At 42.5% G+C, this 20,175-nt stretch overlaps 1 protein-coding gene across 2 annotated transcripts in view; it reads right to left on the bottom strand.

The window, feature by feature from the left end:
* Positions 1 to 20,175, bottom strand: part of SDF4 (stromal cell derived factor 4) — a 36,661-nt gene that overhangs the window by 13,660 nt on the left and 2,826 nt on the right. The window contains exons 2-3 of one of the 2 annotated variants that reach the window (XM_031963071.1): positions 14,326 to 14,685; positions 3,879 to 4,015 (exon numbers count right to left, since the gene is read on the bottom strand). In XM_031963071.1, coding sequence (XP_031818931.1) covers positions 3,879 to 4,015; positions 14,326 to 14,630 — 442 coding nt within the window. In that variant the 5' untranslated portion in view covers positions 14,631 to 14,685. The remainder of the gene's footprint in view (positions 1 to 3,878; positions 4,016 to 14,325; positions 14,686 to 20,175) is intronic. The other variant, XM_031963072.1, reaches the window with a different exon arrangement.

Here is a 20,175-nt window from a genome sequence, read left to right as displayed (position 1 = left end):
CTCAATTATTGTATAAATTCAATACCATACCAAGTCCTCGATTCAATCATCATTTCCTAGACTACAGCAATATTCCAATCCAGTCACATTCCATACACTGAGGCCAAAGTTATCTGTTATTCCAATTATCTTTTATTTCCTACTTTAGCATTCTAGTCCCCTGTGATGAATGTGACATCTTTGATGTTATTTCTAGAAAATATTATATTGGCTTCTTCAGCATCAATGACTGGAGTGCAGACTTGTAAAAAATTAAGTTTAGACCAACATATTACACAATATGCCACAAAAGACACAATTGTGAAATACAAAGAATTACACAATGAAAAATACTGATACTTTAAACTTTGCAGAAGATTTTTTGTTAATTCGGTTGTGTTTAACTGTAATAATGGAAAACTTCTTAACATAAGAGAGATAATCACATTGGACAAAAAAAAGATATTTTTAGATACTTTAAATTATATTAATAAAAAATTTTCAGTACCAATAAAATCAAAGTACCTTACGTCCAAAATACATATTAAAAAAAAAACAACAACAACAAAAGATATAAGATAAATAAAAATAAGTCGTGCCTCATCCTTTTCTGGGCCCCAACAGATCAGTGATCAAAGTATATATAAACAAACAATCCTCAAAAGAATTGCCAACCATGAATAACCAGAGAGAAAAATGGCTCCAAGTGATTTAGGAGAAATGTTGATCTTTGCCCACACACTCAGCAAATTGACAAAGATGACAAAAGCAGGAATACACAAATGTTCTGGGAGTATTAAAAAGGTGGGTATGTATCTACTGGGTCTGTATCCTAAAAAAATCATAAAGAAGGGAAAGGGACCCACATGTAGAAAAATGTTTGTGGCAGCCCTTTTTGTAATGGCAAGAAACTGGAAACTGAGTGGATGCCCATCAGTTGGGGAATGGCTGATTACGTTGTGGTATATGATTATTATGGAATATTATTGTTCTGTAAGAAATGAAGTATGGGATGCTTTCAGAAAGGTCTGAAGAGATTTACATGAACTGAGCTAAGTGAAGTGAGCAGAACCAGGAGAACACTGTATACAGCAATATGTGATGATCAATTATGATGGACATGGCTCTTTTCAGCTATGAGGTGATTCAGGTCAATTCTAATAGACTTGGGATGGAGAGAACCATCTGCATCCAGAGAGAGGACTGTGGGGACTGAGTATGGATCACAGCCTAGAATTTCCACCTTTGTTGTTGTTGTTTGCTTGGTTTTTTCTTTCTCATTATTTTTCTCCTTTTTCATCTGTTTTTTCTTGTGCAACATGATAAATGTGGAGATATGTTTTTGAATTGCACATGTTTAACCTATACTGGATTATTTATTCTAAGGGAGGGGAGAAGGGGAGAGGAAGAGAGAAAAATATGGAACATAAGGTTTTGCAAGAGTGAATGCTGAAAACTATCTTTGCATGTATTTTGAAAAATAAAAATTATTACTTAAAAAAAAACCAAACAAAATAAACAAAGATGGGGCGCACATAACTGCCATGAGTTGAGATGTAAAGTGGTCCAATCATTTTGGAGGTAATCATTAAGAATTATGCTTTAAAAAAAAAAAGAGAGAGAGAGAAACTAAAGTGCAACTAAAGTGCTCATTATCTCTAACCATGATAAGCCACTTCCAGGCATAACCCCAGAGATGAGAGTCAGAAGGAAAGGCCCCATTTATGCTAAGATAGTCAAGGCAGCATTCTTTTGGTGGAACATTGGAAAGCAGCAAGCTGGCCAGGTACTATGGCTTATGAGTGTTTTTTCCTCAATAGTATTTTATCTTTCCAAAAACATAACTTCCAAAAACAAACTTCTTTATGAATGTTGAATTCATTTCTATAAGATTTTTGTGTTCCAAATGTGTTTCCTCTCCCTTCTTTACCGCCCTTTCCCCAAGACAGCAAGCAATCTGATTAAATATGTGCAATCCTTTTAAACATATTTCCATGTTTGTCATATTATACAAGAAAAATCAGACTAAAAAAGGAAAAAACAACAAGAAAGAAAAAACAAACAAAAAAAGTGAAAATACTATGCTTTGATTCACATTCAGCCTCCATAGTTTTCTTTCTGGATGTGGATGAATTTTCCAAGCCTAGTCTATTGGAATTACCTTGAATCACTTCATTGCTGAGAGGAGCTAAGTCTGATCATCAATCTTCCTGTTACTGTGTACAAGGATCTCTTGATTCTATTCACTTCACTCAGCACCAGTTCATGTTAGTCTCTCCAGGCCTCTCTAAAAGCATCCTGCTGATTGTTTCTTACAGAACAATAATATTCCATAACTTTCATATACCATAATTTATTCAGCCCATTCCCCAACTGATGAGCACCCATTCAGTTTCCAGTTCCCTGCCACTACAAATAGAGCTGCTACAAACATTTTTGCACATGTGGGTCCTTTCCCCCCGATTATAATACTATTACATAGTAAGTATTATGTAATACTAGAAAGAAATCGTGGATGTAAAGATGCTAGAAGCGTGGGAGGATCTCTGTGAAGTGAAGAACTGCCAGAAAACCAAGTACACAATAAGAACAGGAAAAAGAAACGATCAAAAAGATGGAAACAGATGCTGGGAAGTAACGACCAAGTTCTCCCCAAAGAACCAAAATGAGAAGACATCACTCTAACTTCTTTGCAAAGATGAGGGACCAGGGGTGGGAGACACTGCAAATAATGTCAGATTTTTTTTTCACAGTGTTGGCCAGTTTTTCTGAATTTTTATTTCTCTTTTTATTTTTTGTTAAAAAGGATAGCTCTCTGGGATGGTGAAAAATAGATACTTCAAGTATAATTCATGTAATATCTATATTGCAAAACAAAAAAAATTATAAAATTTATTTTAAAAATCCAATGTAAACCATTGGCTTGCTTGTCATCTAAAGGTAGAGGTAAAGAGGAAGAAGGGAGAACAAAAATTTAAAACACAAACTTTTGCAAGGTGAATGCTGACTATGCATGTTTTTTTGGGGGGGAAAAAGCTTTATATAACTATTAAAAAATTATAAAAAACAAGATGTTTTAAACAGCTAGTTTCTGTGTCCTTTACTGATTATTTTCTTTGGTCCTTTTCCTTCTTCAGGTTGTGTTGTCCTTTTTAATGTACATCTTTAGTCAGTGTTTATATTAAGAATCCCTCATTAAAAAAAAAAAAAAAGTTCAGAGGAGCCCTTGCAGTAAAGTATTTTAAATTTATTTTTAAGATGTTCACTCTAAATGGTATCAATCTATATTAAACCAAAAAATATCAGGCTATTTCCTAGTTCATATTGTCAATCAATTGTACCTTACTAAATGGGAAGTGACTGTGGTTGTATTTATAAAGGCCTCCTAGGGACCTGGCACTATGCTAGTGTCTGGGGATTCAAGGAGCAGAAACCAAGTTCTATGGACATCCTCATCACACTGGAAGGATACAAGCAAAGCCGCCTGTTCCACTGCCCAGCCACCTTCTGGATGTTCTGTGCAGTTCGCAGGAAAGCAGCCACCTGGCAGCGCCAGACTAGCCAGGCCTATGGCCGCTTTATCTGCCAGGATCAGCAGGGGCAACTGTCTTTCTTATAGTCTAAAGCCTAGAGTGTGGAGGCCCACCCTGCAGACAACTCTCCCTGCAGGCCCAGTGGCTTTTCAGACATGAAAGCGACAGGCTAACTCACTTCCTAGGAAAATGAGCACCCCTCTTCCTCTGGGCTCTATGTACCAGTACCCGGAGAGCAGTTCTTTTACCCTATTTTTGCTTTTAAAACGAGCAGTTTGGCTCAGGAAGACCTTTGTGACCTTGCTGGAAGCACAAGGGCCTATTAAAAGAGGCACAATGCCGGGGCCAGGGGTAAGACAGTCCTACCGTCACCGTCAGGATCGACTGCCCTGAAGTGCATCTTGTTTTCTTTGACAGCTTCCTGAAAGTGCTCCTCCGTCTTCTCCATGATCCATCGCTGCATTTCTTTGGCGCTGATTCTTTTGTCGTTATTAACGTCCACCCTGCAAAGATGCACCAAAGTCAATGAAAGAGCCATCCCTGTAGGACTAAGGGCAGCTGACAAGAGCCATCCTCTGACCATCGGGGCATCCAAATGCCCAAAGTCCGAGCTCTCCCCACTGCCTGATCACAGCGGGGAGCACAGGTCCAATCCCAGAACATCAGGGTCCCTGGGCCTGAGCCAGGACAGAATGACTGCTGGAAAAAACTGCTTCTGTGGTCTGACTCCTGGAGCTTTATTCTAAGCCCTGATGATGACCAAGTGGGGCTGTGGGAGGTATGGGTGTCCCCTCCAGGATCTAGAGACACTGCTGTGCCCATTCACATGTCTACATTACTCAGGCAAAGGAGAGAAAGAAGAGGGACAAGTAAAGCAGACAAGGGCCAACGGCCGCACAAGGCTCAGAGCCACTGCTTTTGCCAAAAGGAGCTAAGGAAAAGCCCTGGTGCTGACACCCCAGAGGGAACTCTTTATCCTGGCACTCCGGGGACTTTGGCAGGTCCCAGTGAGGTCTAGGTCTGAGGCTTCTCTTAATTCGGCCTGCAATGGTTTTATGAGACTCTGTGACCACCAGACTGCAACTCTGACCCTCAGAGTTCATACTAAGGTTCAAGTCCATGAGCACTACCAGGATCTCCTTGGACAAACATCTCCCCAAGTTAACGTGCAAAATTAGAGAAGCCCCCCCAAATGTTCGTAGGGACTCTGTGTGTGACCTGTAGTAGAGCAGTCCGAGCTCGCATTGATCTGATCAGCCAGTCGGACACACAACACCTCTACCAGAGTGACGTCATCTTGGTCCTCTCCGAGAACAAAGGACAACAACAGACCAAAACCCCAGCCTAAGACTGGACCTGTCCTCTATTAAATGTCACCTTTATCACCCAACCAAAATCCTGGCCTAAGACTGGACCTGTTCTCTTATTAAGCGTCACCTTTCCAATTGTTCAGCCTACCAGGGTCTGTTTGGAGAATAACATCATTTAACGAGCTATTATGTCATCTGAAAACTGGAAACCTACCATCTGTGCCTTGTCCTGGAAGACAAGACCCCAGGCACTCTGCTGCATGCTGGGGCACAAACGCAAGGGCAGCCGAACCAGGCTTACCCGGGCAGTCTGATGGGACCCATTCAGGACCGAGCCATACTGACCAACACTTGCTACCTCCTCTAGACTCATACAAACCATTTCTTAAGTGCTGGACAGTCCAGAAGAAGGCCAGAAATCAAACTGGCCTGCACTCTGCTGATGCCCTTCTCGTCCCGCCTTAGGAATCGGCCCAGTCTTTGTCCTCCAGTCCTGGGGCACTTCTCCTGGGGTCCATAATCCCTCAGACACCAACAACAGCTGCCTATCCCATGCGGCAGTTACTCAGTACCCTGGGGAGGTAGCTTGCTTTGGCCTGGTCACTTGACTTCTGTGGGATGACTATCTCCTCAATCTGTTCCTCTCCTTTTCTTCCCCTCTCTGCTTAAAAGGAGTTTCAACTCTATCCATCATTCTCATTTTTTAGAGGTTTACATTATCCAGGCGAGATGATAATAATGGAGTCTGATTATATAAAACAGAGTATTTGAGTCTGGACCTACCTGAGCCAGCCAAAACTACTGTTCCTACTCTCAAATGGCAGAAAGTGAGGGGATTTTTTTTTTTTTTTTTAGCACATTATCTCTGGTTCCATTCTATAGGTCACATTACCCCTAAAAAAATTCCAAGACTAACCACATATGACTGAAATGAATAGTTAAAATGTCAGCAGATAGCAGATAGATTAGAACAATTTTAAATCAATAAGCAGACCTGTTATTAGATGGAAATATCACAGAAATGTAGTGGGGACAGTCACCTTTGCAACCCATCTTTTTTTCTTTCTTTGCCTCTGGTTTTTAATGTTTCTACCTACCTGCCGGTCTGCCTGTCTCTGTCTCTGTCTCTCTCATAAATAGCTATAAGTTATTTGATGCTTTAAAATTATACTGTAAATCTACCTTCATAGCACTGCATTGATAAGGAACCACTTGGAAATTATTAGATAATGTTATTTTCCATAAAATCACCTATTTTAATCCTGACTATGGCATTAAGAGAATAAAGAAAGGAAAAAGGGAGCAGAGCAGTGATTTCATTGGATTGGGCTCTTGGCCTGGATTCAGAAAGATCTGAGTTCAGATCCAACCTAAGATAAAATGGGGATACTCACCTCTCAGCGTCGTTGTGAGGACCAAATGAAATGACAAATGGAAAGCACTGCTACATAAATGCTAGTTATCATTATTACAAAGAATTCCTAAAGGTTTGTATTTTCTCTCCAATTTATTTAGTCTTAAGAGAGATCCTGGAGGTCCAATGTGAGAGAAATGATTTTTCTCACACAACCCGTAGGTGTCAAAGGAGGATTTTGAATCTAGGTCATCTCATCTCCAAATCGGCTCTCTAACCACAATGCTATGCTCATTCTCAATGGGAACACACTCGGTGAATTATTTCTAAATTAACTCCATTGTCTACCTACAGTAAACTAAGAGACTCCATAATATTTTAAGGCAACAAAAAAACAGCAACAGGCAATGTTCATATTCTCCTACCACTGTCCCCAACCCTACTCAACCATGACAATTTGGGTACGGACTGAATTAAATGTAGCTTTAAAGGAGTTTTTCCTCTGGGGCCAGCAGGTAACAAGTTTTCTCAGGAGTAAAGGATAAGGTAAGTATCCTCATAAAGGCTGTTAGGCATATTGCCTGGTCTCTCCAGTTAGCCAGGTCAGGGACGGCAAGAGAACAGGCCTTCTGTTGGTTTCTGACAGGGAAATTTGGGGGTTAAACCAATGGGAGGTTATACTATCTACCTAACTCACTTGGCCTCCTGGCTCTTCCATGAACCAGATCCTCTCCTGGCTCCGGGTACTCTCTGGTTGACCCCTATGTCTGGAAAGCTATTTCTCCTCATTTCTGCTTTCTACCTTCCTGGTCTTCTTAAAATCCCATCTCTTACTGGAAGACTTCTCCAAGCCCTATTATTTCCAGTGTCTTTTCTCTGTTCTTTTAGCTTATTTATTTGTCTTTAAATGATTACAACATAAGAACAAAAAGCATCAACAAAATTAGGTTTTTCCTCCAAAGTTGGAGATAAAGCAGAACCACCCCCGGATACCACTCATTTTCTCTGCCAAGAACAGTACTCTTTGTGCTGCGAAAAACAGAACAAAGACTATGAACAGGAGCTGAAACTTGGAGTCATTAAGGACACACACTAGACACCAAGTGTAGACAGCGGTTTCACGAGGTGTGACGAGAGCTGGCAGGTATGGCAGCTGAGTCACAGTCAAGAAAGACTGCAGAGGATGCTCAAAGGCCTGAATCTCAAAACAGCCCTGCTGATGGTGTGATGGATTGCTTACTCCATCTTGTCACTGGAAACCAGTTTGAGAACACTAAGAGGAGTGCTGATTGGTAACTCCCGAAATAGCTCATCCAAAAGAGTTCACATCAGAAACAAAGTGTTGGAAACAAAAGCCAACAATAAGTATAGGGCTAAAGAGAGGATCCTTCCTACTGGGGAAGAGTATTAACAAATGACTTTAAAAGAAAAAGCAATAAAATCACTATTGATTATAGAAATACAAATTAAAAGAACTCTGAGGTACCATTACACACCTCTCAGATTGGCTAAGATGAGAAAAAGATAATGATGCATATTTTAGAGGGGATGTGGGAAAAGTGGGACACTAATACATTGTTGGTGGAGTTGTGAACTGATCCAACCATTCTAGCAAGCAATCTGGAACTATGCCCCAGTGGCTATCAAACTGTGAATACTCTTTGATCCAGCAGTGTTTCTACTGGGCTTATATCCCAGGGAAATCTTAAAGAAGGAAATGGGACCCACATGTGCAAACATGTTTGTAGCAGCCCTTTTTGTAAAAAGCGGCAAGAAATTGGGAACTGAACGGATGCCCATCAGCTGGAGAATGGCTGAATAAGTTATGATATATGAATGTTATGGAATATTATTGCTCTGTAAGAAAAAAATCAACAACATGACTTCAAAGAGGCCTGGAGAGACTTACATGAACTGATGAACATAGCAATAGCAAGATTATATGATGATCAACTGTGATGGACTTGGCTCTTTTCAATAATGAGACAATTTGGGCTAATTCCAATAGATTTGTGATTGAGACAGCCATCTGAATCCAGAGAGGACTGTGGGGACTGAATGTGGATTAAAGTAGAGTATTTTCACCTTTTTTTGTTTGCTTTTTCTTTCTTATTTTTTTTTCCCTTTTGGTCTGATTTTTCTTACACACCATGATGAATGTGGAAATATGTTTAGAAGTGTAAATGTTTAATCTATATCTGGTTGCTTGTTGTCTTAGGGAGGGGAGAGGGGAATAGGAGGGAGAAAAATTTGGAACACAAGGCTTAGCAGAGATGAATGTTGAAAACTATCTGCATGTATTTGGAAAAATAAATATTATTAAAAAAAAAAAAGAAAAGAAAAAGCAAGAAGCTTCAATAAAGTAAGATTTTAAAAATAATAAGACCATGGCAGACCAACTTGATTTCTTTTTATGGGAGGGTTATTTGACCCTATCAAGACCAGAATATAATAACCATGATCAGCCTCCATTTCATCAAATGTTGGATAGGCTTCCATGCCATCCTGGTGGCCAAGGTAGAGAAAAGAGCAATATGAACCCAGATATAACTGACCAAGAAAGGTATTTATCAATGGGGAGCAACTGAACAAATGATGGCACGTAAATTTAAGGGAACACAGTGGTCATAAGAAAAGATGAACGGGACAACTCAGAGAAACCTGGAAGACTTGAAGGAGCTGACAGAGGAAGCACAACCCAGGCAAGAGCAAACTAAAGGCCAACTCCAATAAGACAAGGAAGCTCTCTCCTGAGAACTGAGACAAAGCTCGCCACCTTGAGGAGGACAGAGACCTGCACTCTCGGACAGGGCCTGATCCCATCCCTTGTGACAAGCAGGACGGGGTTGGGGTCAGAGAGCAGGCCCCCTCTCTGGGGATTAGCAGAGAGATGGGCCTGAGGTCTTGCTTACCCAGCATCCCTGAGCGCCCCCCTCCCCCTCCCCTCATCCTCCCTACTCTCACCCCACTCCCATCTATTCATCTTAGTGATAGACAAAGAGGCTGATAGGAATCAAGTGATATTCTTGGTGAGAACAGAAATGAGTCTCTGATTCCCAAGAATCATAGGGTGGAACAGAAGCGTTGCTGTCATATGCATACAGCTAGCAGTCGTTAGGGGCCAATCGCTCTTGACAGAAAAGGCGGCTCTGCCTGCTGAAGGGTGGGAATCCATCTGCAGCAAGAGAGCAATATTTCTGAAAACAAACAGAGGGTGACAAGAACTACCTCTGTCCTTTCTGAGAACTACCTCCTTTGCTTATCTCCGAAACCACAGTGTTCTCCCTTACTAAGGGAGATTAGAAGATCATAGAAGTAAGCTTATGCGGCTGGTCATCAAGTTTGCTCCTGAAAAAGAAATGAGAAAATGTCCCCTCCCTCCTTTTTTTGCAGACAGGGTTGGGGGGGAGAGGAGATGGGGTACCAAACACTGTATTTATACTGTCAACTCAGTTGCTGTATGAGTCAGTTCTACTGGGCTGGTTTTTTAATTCTCTTTTTAAAAAATCATTTATTTATTTATTTGTTTTTTATAAGAGATAGTTCCCTGGGTAGGCAGAAGAAGGATAGTTATAAATGCAGATGATAAATAACAATTTCAAAAAAATTCAAAAAAAGTTTGGTTTCTCCTTCCCCAACATACTTCATTTCAAACAAAGGTTCCTCTAAATGAAAGACAAGTTCTTTCATTTGCTGCTGCCCTTCCATCAAGTCCAAGCACCACCATTTATTTAAATCTATATTTAACACATACTATGTTCACTTTTTTGTCCCCCACCCCCACCCCCATGGTTTCCCCCTTTTGTTCTGATTTTTCTCTCCCAACATGATTCATTAAAAAATGTGAAGTAAAACAAAACAAATAAACGTATTTATAAAACTGTAAGTTTTAAATGCTAAGGGGGGAATCACTGCCACCTTGTGGCAAATTTGTCATCAATGTAACTAACACTGCACCAATGCTATGGCACCAGCTACCCCAATAGGGGAGTAGAGTTGCCTTGGCTAACCACTTCTGCTCCAGAGTCAGCACGGTTTGTAAAAGCACATCACAATTGTAAAAGCGGAGCAAAGCTTCATATTTTAGGGAGAAATGTTATAAGATCTTATATTAAAGCAGATTAATTTTTTTCTTCACAAAGACATTTAACACTCCTTTATTTCCACAGAAGGGTGTTAGAGTTATCTATTGAAAATTAATCTCAAAGTCATTTCAAGCTATGTCCCAGAGTTACTGAGCTGTGCTTCCCCTGGGGCCCAGTGGTACCATTAAGAGGCTAAGCCCCCAAAGGGATCCACCCTCCTGGGCACTCTCTTGGCCAGGACAGGCTGGAGGAGGGAGGAGAGCACCTAAGTCAGGGGGATGAAGGCTGCAGCCCGTGCCCCATGTGCTGAGGCAGAGCCAAGGGAGCCGAAACACTCTGTAGGCCCCAACCCCCACTTCCCTTGCCCCTTCACAGACAAGACCCCCTTCAAAGCCAGCTCAAGCAGGTATCAGTATTGAGAGGTCTTAGCAGGTGCCACCATACATAGAGTACTGGACCTGTAGTGCAAAAGCTCTGAGTTCAAATGGGACCACAGACACTTCCCTCCAAATCTGCCTCATTTCCTCATCTACAAAAAGAATTGGAAAGGGAAAGAGCAAAATCCCTCCAGTACCTTTGGCATGAAAACCACAGAAGGAGCCAAGAGGAGTCGGACACAACTGGACAAGTGAACAGCCAAACTGCCAGTAACAATCCTTCTACTGCTGGGTTTGCTGGAGCCTCTTCACAGTCTCTAGCTTCTTCCTCCTAGCTCTGGCTTTCCTGATCTCCTCCTGGATGCACCTCTCAGAATCTCTGTACCGCTTCTGTTCCCTTCATTTCACTTTTATTCCCTATGGGACTGAATTTTTATCAATAATGTATTTATTGTTTAAACTTCTACAATAACTTGTCTGCAACTTAAAAAACTATCACTGTTCTATCTCCACTGAAACTATTTAAAATACAAGCATAAAATACTAAGTACCTATTAAGTCCAAGCAAAAATCTTGTGGAGGGGGAAGAACAGAAGAAAACATCATAGCAACAACTGACCTAGAAAACAAATTGAGGGAAGGAAATTAAGACTCTTTGGACCATTTGAATACCAAGATCAAAAGAGAGGTATACACGTTTCAAGAAATTTTAAAGGAAAATTTTGGGATCTCTGAGAACCAAAGGATAAATGAAAATAAAAAGAATTTATCAATCTCTTCTTGAAAAGAACCCCAAAGTGAAAAGTCCCAGGAACTTTATAGACAAGATCCAAAAGTTCCAGATAAAAATTAATAATAATAATACAAGCAGCCAGAAAGAAAGAATTCAAGCACCAAGACAGTCTAATCACTATTACATAAAATTTAGAAGCACCATTATAGAGGAGCAGAGAACCTATAATATGGTATCTCAGAAGGCAAAGGATGTGGGTTTACAGCCAAGAATTTACCCAACAAAACTGAGCATAATGTTATAAGGGGAGAAATGAACTTTTAATGAAATAGAGGACTTATATACATGCCTGAAGAAAAGATCAGAGCTATGTAGAAGCTTTGAAATTCAAACAATGGAGTGAAGAGAATGATTAAAAAAAAAACATAAATAAAGGACTTAATAAGGATAAATTCTTTCCATTTCAAACATGGGGAGATGATAAAAAAGTCTCTCTGATCCTTATCATCATCAGGGGCCGCAGAGGGAGTCCAAATGGACAAGGTTTAAGAGTGGTTCTGTAATCCCTTGATGATTTTAAGAGAAGAATGAAAAAAGAGGGGAAGAGGGAGAGAGGAAAAAATCACCCCATATAATCTCACGATAAAAGTATCTCACAGAAAAATATCTCATAAAATTATCTCACATAACATCTACACAAGTAGACATTTATATAAACAAAGAGGAGGGGTAGAAAGAAACAGCTGATACTTGAACCTCCCTCTCATCTGAACTGGTCAAAAGAGGCAAGAACACACACACACATATATAAAAAGTACATTTCACTCAACAGGAAAACAGGAGCAAAGAGGAAATGAGAGAGAGAGAGAGAAAGAAAATATTAAGGGATGGATTAGTTCTATGCAAAGCAAAAAGTATCTATAGCTCTCTTTGAGGGGACAAAGAATGGGAATCTGAGAGGGTGCAATGCATGCACAAGTTATGGCATACGAGCTTATGGAATACCATTGTGCTAACGCCCACCAGAATAATAACCGACCAAGATTTCAGAAGACCGGTGGTGAAACAGACACCCGCCCTGACAGAGAGGTGAAAGACTCAGAATGCAGAATGGGACAAATATTTCTTAGACAGTAAACATAGAAACTTGTTTTGATTGACTACATATTTATGGCTTGACTCCATGTTCCTGTTTTCTCAATTAAGAGGGGCAGGAAAATTAGAAGATGAGTCTTAGCTTCTTAAAATGAATTAAAAGAGATCATTGATAATTTTGGAAAGAACATTTCTGGCTGAATGATGAGGTCAGAAGCCAAACGATGGAGACTTAAGAAGACCATGAGAGGAAGGGAATGGTGGCACCAATTATACATGGCCTTCCCCGGGAGTTCGAACCCCAAAAGGAGAAGAGACAGAAGATGAAAGCTTGTGGGCAAGGACGAGACACGGCATGTTGTAGGCAGCATGGAAGCAGCCAGCAGACATGGAGAGGCTAAAGGAGGGTGAAAATGACAGTAGGGGAAATCTCGCAAAGACAGACTGGAATAGGGTCCTGTGGGCAGGCAGAGGATTCACCTGCCTTAGAAAGGATAAGGGAGGCCTTTGAGTGTTGGAAGATGAGAAGAATGGGGGAGGGACCAAAAGAGAATGGCCTTAATTTTTTCAGTGAAAATATGGGGTCATGGTTCTCAACTGAGAAAAAAAAAAAAAAAGCAAAAACAGCCTCTGCCTCCAAGGAACTTGTGTACAAACAGAAGAAATGCTCCTCAATCACAAAGCATTAATAAAGACCCTGTGTCTCATGTAGCTCACTTCCAATGAGAGCTCTTCATCTCCTTTCCATCCCTCCCTCATCAATCCCTCTCCTTCCCTTACAATCCTTTCTCTAGAATTTGCCAGGGAAGCCCTCACTATCCCCTGACCTTGTGTCCGCTATCAAATCAGTCACTTAAATCAGGTGTACTTGTGGAATCTTCTCTAATAAGACCATGGTTCTCCGCTACGCTTGAGAAGGCAGCCTTTCTGCCCCAAAGAAGGCCTTGCCCACCTTGGCCTCCCCTCCCCATCATCCACATGCTCAAATCTTAGCTCCAGCCTCTCAGGAAAAACTGGCCCTCTCCTTACCAGGATACCCTTCTCACTGTGCTCAGTCCTGTATCTCCTCCACCAATCATTCCACTTGCCATCAGTCTACAAAGCCTAGGATTACTCACACAGCTAGTTCACACTATTCCTTTGCTCATTATCTTCCCCCATTAGACTGACTACAAGCTCCTTGAGGCTTGGGATTGTGTTTTGCCTCTTGCTGACCCCAGAGGTGCCTGCCCACAGCAGATGCTAAATCAATGTTTGCTGATCCCTCACCAGTTTCCTCTGCCCTCCAGGACAAGACCTCTCACAGCCTAGAATCCAGCATCTGCTCCAAATAGCCTTTCCAAGCATGTTTCACATTACTCCTCTCCCTGACTGTTTAGGTCAAACTGGATGAGCCTCTATTCTCCAAAGCCATGTTTTGCTCCCTGCCTCGGGGAGGGCGCACAAGCCAGCACCCCATGCTCTGTGCTTCTCTCTTCAAATTATTTTGTGTTATACTTATCAATTCTACTAAGAGACAACTAGGAAAGGCCATGGATGCAGGATCAGAAAGGACCTTAATTCAAATTGTGCTTTGGGAACCTATTAGTGGTGTGACCTAAGATGAGTTCGCTGAGTCACTTTTTGCCTGTTTTCTCATCTATAAAATGGGAATATGATGGCATCCATCTCCCAAGGTTGTTGTGAACTCAAATGAGATTATTTGTAAAAAAGCTTAGCACAGGTCCTGGAACATGGTAGTGCTACATAAATGCTAGTTATTACCATTATTATCAGCATCATTATTGTTTTTTCCAGATAAATCCCAATGGCCACAGTAAACACTCGGAACCCGCCCCTAAGACATATCCCCGACTTACTTTGCAAAGATTGCCATGAGTTTTTTTCTGTTTCTTCGTGGCTCTGAATCTTCATCAAATTCCTCCATCTCTTTCCCCAAAAAGACCTCCTGGTGAAAGTCTTTGTTCAGGTGCCCGTCCATCTCCATCTTGACGCCATTCAGGTGGTCTCGGGGAAGGATCTCATTCTCGTCCTTGTCAGCTCCCTTCTCCTTTAAGGCTGAGTTGTTCGCAGGCCTAGCATAAACATCCATGAGGAGGAAAACAAACAGCAGAGACAAGTAGACGGAGCCTAGGCTGCAGAGGAAGGCCTGCTTGGATACCATTTTCTTTCAGCTCTTTAATATGATCTCAAGTATCTTCAAGGAAGGATCCACTGAGCTGCCAAAATAAAAACGAGATAGTAAAGGTCCCGGAAGATCCCAGAGAAAGCTTAAACTGGCCTCCTGAAAAGAGACTGGGGTAGACTAGAGACCCATCAACAGATCCACAGCCAAGCCCAGCTACATGCTTCCAAAAGGACAAATCTATTTTGTCACTTGAAGAGTCAGTCTCTGGTTTAAAACTCTTCAGACAAAGAGCATCCACTGAGCCAGAGTCAAAAGTAGAAACCCCCAGGCTTCCTTCTGGGGCCTACCTCAGCTAAAAGAGCAGGGTCAAGCTCACTCATGTTGCTTTATCCCAAACACATTGTGTTTATAACTAGCACTCTTTGCCCAGATGCCATGGGAATGCTGGGCAGAGCCAAGCATTAGTTATTTACATAACGAACGCTAAGTGCTGGCTACAAAGCCCTTCCCTGATGCCTCTGGCTTCCAGGAACAGCACTGAGCCAGGCCCCAGCCAGCTGGGAGGGCTGCAAGCCTAGGTCAGGAACCATCCTGTCCCAAAAGGACCAAGTCCAGGTCACAGAGACTGGCTTCCTGAGAATCAGAGGGAGTCACCAGGCTGAGGAAGTCATGGCTCCTCAAAGGACATGGAAATGAGCTACAACAACAGCTGAAAAGTGTTACTTTTCACCATTGGAAACTTTCTTTTCTGTTAAAAAAATTTTTTTTGATGCAAAGTACATATGGTGTCTATAATAAATATCTTATGTAGTTCTGAAGGGAAATGGCTACCAAATCTTATACTACCTACAACAGCTGACCTTCCTCTCTCCTGACTGCTAGATCCATCCATCCATCTAACCATCTATATCTTAAAGTACCTACTACTATGGGCCAAGAGCCAGGTCTCTATCAACTCAATTCAATTACTGCAATCATCACTTAATAGGCAGTTCAGGAGGAATCTGGACTAGGAAAAACAAGGAAACAATGGAAGACCAGCACAAAGCTAGTGGATTCCCTGAATCCTCTGCTCTAAGGGAGTTTGGTTTGCTCTGGAGCCATTCTCAATATAGTTTTTATCAGGAGTTCTCTATTACTAATTTTTTTTTAATTATAGCTTTTTATTTACAAGTTATATGCGTGGGTAATTTTTCAGCATTGACAATTGCAAGACCTTTTGTTCCAATTTTTCCCCTCCTTCCCTCCATCCCCTCCCCCAGATGGCAGGTTGACTACTATATGCTAAATATGTTGAAGTGTAAGTTAAATACAAAATAAGTACACATGTCCAAACAGTTATTTTGCTGCACAAAAAGAATCGGACTTTGAAATAATGTACAATTAGTCTGTGAAGGAAATCAAAAGTGCAGGCGGACAAAAATAGAGGGATTGGGAATTCTATGTAGTGGTTCATAGTCATCTCTATTACTAATGATGGGAACATCCAGAAAAGAGGTGAACAGCAAGAAGATCGGGGGCTGCTATGGCCAGTGCCTGGTGGCATATGCCCATAATCCCTGCTGCTGAGAAGACCTAAGCTCAGACAACACAGGGGAATGGGTATCTACCCTATGTAGTGAGCCTCTAGGAACTGAGGTGACCAGGTGGCCAAAGAGCAAGACAAACAGAGCCAGGCTGGAAAACTGGAGGCAGTTCGAGTTTCTGTGCCCATCAATTTGGGGATCAGGCCTACATGTAGCCATGATACCTCCAGCCAGGGCAACACTACCTTGATTTCATTTTGTGATAGGGTTTCTAAACTGTACAAGCAGGAAGTATTATCAATATGGTCCACCCAAATCTTAAACCACTTGATAAAAAGTATTTTGTATGGGTTGTTTTTTAAATCATAATGATATGTTTTATTTAAATACATATTACATATATATATGTTCATATATTTTATAATTTTCCATTCCTAGCCAGAAGCTCCCTTCCTAATTAGACACAAGGACCCCCTGTATTGGGAACTCCCAGGAGAGGAAGCCTCCTCCAATGCAAATCAATCTCTTCTTAGTATCTGCGTGTTTTGCAGAGGTGGAGGTTTCTTGCCTAAGTCACACAGATAGGAAGTGCCAGATAGGCTTCCAGGTCCTTATAATTAAAAATAAGAAATAAAAAGGGAGCAAAACAACTACAGAAAACTGGCCAGCACAACAGCCAAATCTGAGACCTCTCCAAAGAAGGAAATGCATTTTCTCTTTTTCAAGACCAGGCTCAGTCAGTTATCATGGCGCTGTTCAGTTTTGATTTTTCCTTTCCATTTCTCTTATGCTACTCTGACAGGAAAAAGGAGAGATGCTGACCAGACAGAAGCACAATTAGATGGCTCTCCAATAGGCTGCTCAGAGAGCCACCATCACCAATGATTCCACATCAGCTGGGAAAGTTCTCTGACAGCAGCCCAGGAGCTCTTCCAGCTTTTTTATCAGCAAGCTGGATAAAGTTAGAGAGCTTCTTACAAAACCGGCAGTTAGCTTGGGGGCTAGCTAACACATTGGGTAAGTCAGAACTGAAAGAGTGACAGGCCAGAAGAGTGCACTAAACCCAACAAAGAGAAAGGATGGGCACAAGAAACCAGGCTGGCAGAAGCACAGTGGGCACAGTTGGAGCTTTGAGGGGATTGTAAGCTCAATGAGCCAGTCAGGTAATAATCGTTTGAAACTGCCTTAGGGAGAAAAGGCCAAAGCCAGTTCTCTCCTCTCTCCCCCCAAATATGGTCCTTGGAGTGCTATGTTCTTCTGAGGAGCGTGTCCTGACAAGCTAGAGAACATCCACAGGAAGACAATCAGAACGATGAAGGGTCCCAAATGCATGGAAGTCCCTAACAGTCCCAGGGATATCACAGCTCCTTTGAAGCACCCCAAGCAGGATTTAGTCCCATCCAGTTTGGTCCCTAAAGGCAATAGGAGGAAGTTGCAAAGAAGCAAATGTATGCTTCATTGGCCGGGGAAAGCTGGGGGAGAAGGGCACAGCAGAAATAACACATTAGGAGCTCTCTAACATGGAATGGACTACTCTGGAAGGCAGTGGGAGCCCCCCAAGAATATGTACTGTGAAGATGACCACAATGGGCCTCTTGAACACCTATGATTCTACAGATTTGGGGAGCTGTATATCCTAAGCCAAAAGACAAAAATTCAGAGCTTGCCCCTCTGACTGCAGTTTTAGAGCTCTCTATGCCCACCCAAGAGCCCCTTTTTCATTAGCAGAAATGAAATCCAAAAATCCACATTTTGCTGATTTGAAAGGGGGGAGACAACTAGAATCCCTAAACCTATTAGAGATAGTAAATTCAAAAGAAGCCCGAAAGTCCCATCAATCTTTCTATGAAAAAGATTTCACAGGCAGATGTAGCTAAGGGGAAGATTCTTCCAAAATCCCCCTTCTCTAAGTACAACAAAAATTACATTTTGTTACTGGCATGTGCTCTCCACTTTTAACTGTTGCAACATCAAGCTAAATAAGTAATTATTCTCAACCTCCTTTCTTTCATTAGGCTCCCAGCACCGCCCTCTGAGACAAACACTTGGAAAGAAATGCTATGTATTCCTGACTTGCTACAAATCAACAGTGAATCACACACACACACACACACACACACACACACACACCCCCAAAACAAAGGGTAGGGAAAACATGGCTTAAAAACTGTTATTTCTTTAGGAGAAAAAAAAGGAAAAAGAAAATCTGGGAATTTTAGAGACTTGCAAGCTGCCAAAAAAAAGCCAACATCATTTCCAGGAGCATCAACAAAGTTTTTTTCTCTATTAGCTTTAGTCCCCCCCTTAGGAGATTCTTTCTAAGAGCAAGTCATGTGACTCACTGACGCCTGGGGAACTGAGCTGAGACCCTTCCTCCACCACCACCACCTCCTTCACACACACACACGGATTCAGAGGAGTACTGAATCAATGGCAGAAGTTTCTGACTGTACTAAGTCACCAGTCAGGAGGAAGCTCAGCCTTTTCAGCTCCGGCCCAGCTGCACTACTCTGATTTCTGACTTTTTCCTCCAGGCCCCATGCCAGGAAGGAGCATCGAATCTCTCTTCCAGCTTTCTGGTTGGACTATGCCCCCCATTAGGACAGGAGTTGGCTTTTTTTGAATTTGTATCCCTGGTACTTTGTAAATGTTTAATGACCAACTCACTACAATCCTGCTAGGAAAGGTTAATGGTTAGTCTGCCAATCCCAGCTCGATCCCTGGTTTTACTGATCAGTCCATAAGCTTCCCCTTCTGATGTTGGCTGCCAAGGTCTAAATCTTTCCTGCCATTTGTGAAATTCTATAATGTCCATCCTGCCCAAAGTAACTTAGAGCTACTTGAGACGATCGAAAAGGCTGCTCAGGATGCCCCGGCTTCTGCGTACTGCGGTCTCTGTTCAGCATGTTACAAACCACTTCGAAAATGTCTACTTGCTAATACAGGCAGCAAGACCTGTCAACAAGTCCTTGGACAACAGTGATGTTACTTAACTTATGGACGCCAGAGGCAACAGTCCCCCTCCCTGCCTTCTCTCAGGTGGGAGCAGACACTGATCTCACAAGGACTAACGGACCTGGAGGTGTCTGGCCTGCAGAAGATCCAGAGGGGCAGATGAGGGCAAGTTTCTGAAGGAAGGCCTGGACCGGCTGTCTGGCTTCAGGAAGCGTTGCCTAGAGAAGCCAGAGCACCCGGCTGGGCACCGGACGCCGTGCCCAGGCCCTTCCACCTCCCAGTCAGTGAGGCTGGGCGTGATGCGCTGCTCTTTAGCTCAGTGACATCTGGCCTCAAGTCCACCCCCTATAATGTGAAGATCGGCAGGATGAGAGAGAATGGGAGCAGCTGGTGATCCTGCACTGGAAGAGAGCTGCGTCCCCAGTGGCTAACTGCTAACAACCCCAGAAAGCCCCAGAGCACCCGAGGGAAACAGAGTAAAACACGTGACGGGTTTCAGCCCACGCTCGAGGATGACTAGCTCAGGCCGGCCACACTGGGGCCCCTCCTGAAGATATCTGGCTGAGCTATAGAGAGGCCTGAGCCACCTGTCTGTTGATCTGGACTGTTCACCACGCTGCCGCCGCCATCCCCAGCCACAAGAAGGTAAGAATCTACAAGGTCTTGAGTTGGCCCTGGGCCTCACTGAATGGGGAAATGGGTAAACAAACTACAGCTCCATGGAACCCCAAGTGTTTTTACCTCATGTAAATCTCGCCTATCTGCAGAAAGGGGGGGAGGCTGGGAGGTGAAGAGGAAATCATTTCCCTCAGAGGCCACCCCCCACCCCTGAGCTCCCTAAGCATCAGGGCTTCCCAGCCTGGCCAGCTCTCCTCAGAGCAGGGTGACTGTACTCACATCCATAACTGAAGGAAATGCAATTCCAAATTCAGTTAGGGTGATGAAAATAAAGACAGCGTTTCCCCCTTCAAGTTAACAGACTGTTCCTGCCTGAAATACATCCATGGCCACCAGTGTAAGAGCACCTCTCTGCGGGCAACGTGGGACAAATGAACATGGGGCTTGTTGGCTCCCTCCCACCTCCCAGGATGCACACCCCA

Source organism: Sarcophilus harrisii, chromosome 3 (genome assembly GCF_902635505.1).
Source record: "Sarcophilus harrisii chromosome 3, mSarHar1.11, whole genome shotgun sequence".
Lineage (NCBI taxonomy): Eukaryota > Metazoa > Chordata > Mammalia > Dasyuromorphia > Dasyuridae > Sarcophilus > Sarcophilus harrisii.
The sequence above is the reverse complement of the archived record's forward strand: the minus strand, read 5'-3'. Positions and strand labels throughout refer to the sequence as shown.